Below are 4,266 nucleotides of genomic sequence, written 5' to 3' on the forward strand. Positions count from 1 at the left end.
GCCTCTTGTACAAATGTACATGATAGTATGGTTTCAGAACAACATGATCCTGTTGGCTACCAGGATCCACCCCAACATAGCAGCTGGACCAAGGAATGACACATTGCTCAAATTTTTACACTGTTTGATTAGGCCATACTAATAGAGTTTTCTGGTTGTTGGTATTGAAAAAAGAGAAATGAGGAAATACATTAGTATAACCGGGACTTCAGCACCAAGGACAGGTACTACATGTACCAAGAACCAAGGAAATGTATTGGCGTGGGCCATCCAATCAACTCATAACACATGAAAATCAGATGAGATGAAAGATATAAGCTCAGTAAGTCCGTGCCACCAGCAGTTCTTAATCTATTTATTAGTCTACCACTGAGCCGGGAGCACCACACCTCAAATTCACCCACAGCCGACTGGAGAGAACTTGTTTCTCCTGATCAGAATTTCTGCCAGGAACAGTCTCCAAAACTGCCAGGATTTCCAGATTTCTAGGCTGAACTTAACGGTTAGTGTGGAGACATGAATTTTAAAAGTCCTGAGAAATAGAAGACTGATCATGTCCATTGTTGTTTAGTACCTAATTTCATTTGAAACTAATCAATACCAAATCTACAGGATCTGTTGTTCTACCTAAGGCAATACCTAAGGCTATGCTATAACAGGCTTAAAATATCTGAGCTTAAGACAATAATAATGAAAAGTCGAGTGAAGAAATTATTAATTGGCACTCGAGTAAAAACAACTTTGACCAGCACCGAAGAAAATATGTACCCACAAACAGGACCACAATATTTTGCCAATCCTTAATCAGGTACAATATCAGCTGTCTTTTCCTCTGGATCTCTTCCTTGATCTTTACTTTAAAATTTAAAAGATGTTCAAGCAAGTATACATTATCACACCTTCCTCTCTCTGCTGCTAAACGTCTGGAGACTAGGAAATCTCTAAGGACAAATACTAACAGTTGTGCTATAGACTAGTGCAGCTTATGGTAAGGTGACATTTCCAAACTGGGGCTTGGCTGGGCCGTTTTCATGGGCAACAGATTAACAATTCATCATCAAAAATATACAAATACTGCTAGCAATTATTTTTTTAAACATTTTTGTGTGTTTTGTTGTCTTTTATATCCAATTTGTATGGTACAGTAACTTTTATTTCCAAAAGCTGCCCGGCTGGGCCCTGGGTTGGAAATTGTGAATAGCATTGGAAATTTTCCAACCTGGGTTGGAAATTGTGAATAGCTGGTCAGACCTAAATTAGAATATGCGGCAGTAGTCTGGGATCCACAGGTTCGACAACACGCTCAAAGCAGTACACTAGTTGACAAATTAGAAGCAGTACAAAGACGGGGGGTTAGGTTTCTATCCAGGGACTACAGACACACTACAAGCGCCACACATCTCCATACTACACTTGGCTTACTGACACTACAGCAATGCAGACAAATAGCCCGTTTAGCACTCATTTACAAATCCATTCATAACATGACAGCTATACCCATACACAATTACATAACAGTGACTAAAAACACGCTCCACTAGAGGCCACTCCCACCGTTTTGTGGTACTCCCAACCAAGGCAGAGGTACACAGAGGGGTAGCTTTTTCCCAAGAACGGTGCCAGAATGGAATAACCTCCCACAACATTTAGTATCAATGACTACACTCAAGTCAATTCAAACGGGGGCTGGCTCAATATTTGGGCCTTCCTTCCACCCAGAGTTAGCAATGTACCTTCCCAAGTGTGACCACTCCCATTTTTTTGTTGTTGTTCTTAGCACTCTTTGCACTATATTGTGGGATTAGCCCGAATCACTAGATTGTTTTTTGTCTCCTCTTTTTTTCTGTACGCACCACCAGCACCACCGGCCGCGCTTGGGTCTGCACCTCCCAGTCCCTGAGCATGATGTCCCTCGCGGGACCTTGGCTCAGTATTTATATATTATTAAGCATTAATAAACAGCAGTCTGAGATGTTTTGTTTATTATCTGCAGAATCTTTGTAGTACAGCTAACAAGGCCCAATAACTTCCAAGGCTACATGGAAAGTAGCCTGCATGGAAAGTTAAAACAGGTCTATGAGTCAGTCCTTGAGTGAGATGCATAGTTACTGTCAATATAGCCATTTTTACTCTATGTACATGAAACATGTATAACAATTCTCAATCCTATAATTAGTCTGCCTTATACAGAGCTGGATCAGACCTGTTTTTCTCCCAACTAGAATTTTTATAACAATCTAATGCAGTACCAAGGGTGGTGAACAAATATCCTGTGCCTGAATCAGTTTGCTTTTTTGTTCATTTAAATTTATTTTAACCATGACTAGTGATATACTGTACATGTCTGTCTCCTAATTTCTGGGTTTTGTCATGGCCCAGTGCAGGTTAGATGCAGGTAGACATCAGAAATACCTGCACAGCTCCCATTTTACCTGCACTAACCCGCATATACCCAGTACATGGACCAGTGCAGGTTAGGTGCAGGTAGACATCAGAAATACCTGCACAGCTCCAATTTTACCTGAACTAACCTGCATATACCCAGTACATGGCCCAGTGCAGGTTACGTGCAGGTACATTGTAGATATTGATCAGAAATACATGTACCTGTACAGCTGCCATTTTACCTGTACTAACCTGTATATACATACATTGTACATGTACCCAGTACATGGACCAGTGCAGGTAGACATCAGAAATACCTGCATAGCTCCCATTTTACCTGCACTAACCTGCATATACCCAGTACATTGCCCAGTGCAGGTTAGGTGCAGGTAGACATCAGAAATACCTGCACAGCTCCAATTTTACCTGAACTAACCTGCATATACCCAGTACATGGCCCAGTGCAGGTTAGGTACAGGTAGACATCAGAAATACCTACAAAGCTTCAATTTTACCTGCAATAACCTGTATATAAACATATATTATGCAGGTGGTATTCTCAGCCCTGAAATAACATCTTGCTCATCTTTGCTAACAGAGTCACAATGAACCAGTCCAACAGAGGGGAGAACAATGCAGAATATGATCTAAAGGAGCTGACAAGGCCAGGACAAAATGAAGATAATCTATGCTCTGATCAGGATGTGCTACATACAGAAAGCACCACAGAGCCAGTAAGAATGTCAACGTGTGGCCAAAAGTATTCTAGTAGTCAAGTGGAAGACATGTTGGAGGCTACATATGTAGCTGGCAATGAAGTCGAACATACAACCACAGATGAGCATTATTATATGGCTCCCAGTAGTCAAGTAGAAGACATGTTGGAGGCTACATGTGTAGCTGGCAATGAAGTCGAACATACAACCACAGATGAGCATTATTATATGGCTCATACTCCTAGTAGTCAAGGACAAGACATGTTGGAGGCTATATATGTAGCTGGCAATGAAGTCGAACATACAAGCACAAATGATAATTATTATATATTGGCAGATAATGATATCCCCACCCCAGAGGTTGCTGATGTATATTCTGTATCTGATCCGATCCATGCTGAAAACTCTGCCATGTACACAACCTCAGGGGAAAATGCTGAAAATGGTACCACTACTGAAAACAGTGAAGATGAAACACAAGTCAAGCAAGCAGTGACTATGAGTTTTAACTCCAACAGAAAGGCTAACAAATCTCAGCCCCACACAACACAAGATAAAGGTTATAATGAGACTAGGCACAGACACATCAAACCTTATACTTTTAAAATCATTAAAAAAGGAAAAAGTAAAGTGACTGACAATGGTGACGTTGAACCTTACGCTGTTGCAAACATGTCCGATCACATGGCCTGTCTCAGCAGAACAAATAACATGCGCCAAAGGGCTTCAGATGACTCCAGGCATGACACTTTCGTACACAAGCTCCGAAACCCTACAAAGGCAGACAGTAAAGCGACTGATGATGGTGACATTGAACCTTACGCTGTTACAAACATGTGGGAGAATGAAACCTATCTCAGAGCAACAACAAACGTTTGCAAAAAGGCTTCAGATCTAGATGACTCTAGACCTGACACCACCGAACATGTAAAGAAGCTTCGCAATCCACCAAAGGCAACAAGACTTCTTCCAAATCCGATGTACACATCAAACCTCCAACAGGCCGATAAACTTTGTGGTAAGATCCAGTGAAGTTTTTAGGGCTTTTTTTTATTTACTTAAGGTACAAAATGTTGTAAAATGTTAATGATAAATAAATACATATTTACCTTCGCCAAGAATTGGAGAAGGTTATGTTTTCATGGCCGTGTGTGTGTGTGTGTGT

General features: G+C 41.0%; 1 protein-coding gene across 1 annotated transcript in view; it reads left to right on the forward strand.

The window, feature by feature from the left end:
- The first annotated feature begins 3,362 nt into the window (after positions 1-3,362).
- LOC109483486 overlaps positions 3,363-4,266 on the forward strand; it is a 7,523-nt gene continuing 6,619 nt past the window's right edge. The window contains exon 1 of the mRNA XM_019786515.1: positions 3,363-4,081. Coding sequence (XP_019642074.1) covers positions 3,363-4,081 — 719 coding nt within the window. The remainder of the gene's footprint in view (positions 4,082-4,266) is intronic.

This window comes from Branchiostoma belcheri, unplaced genomic scaffold (genome assembly GCF_001625305.1).
Source record: "Branchiostoma belcheri isolate BF01 breed outbred unplaced genomic scaffold, Haploidv18h27 scaffold649, whole genome shotgun sequence".
Lineage (NCBI taxonomy): Eukaryota > Metazoa > Chordata > Leptocardii > Amphioxiformes > Branchiostomatidae > Branchiostoma > Branchiostoma belcheri.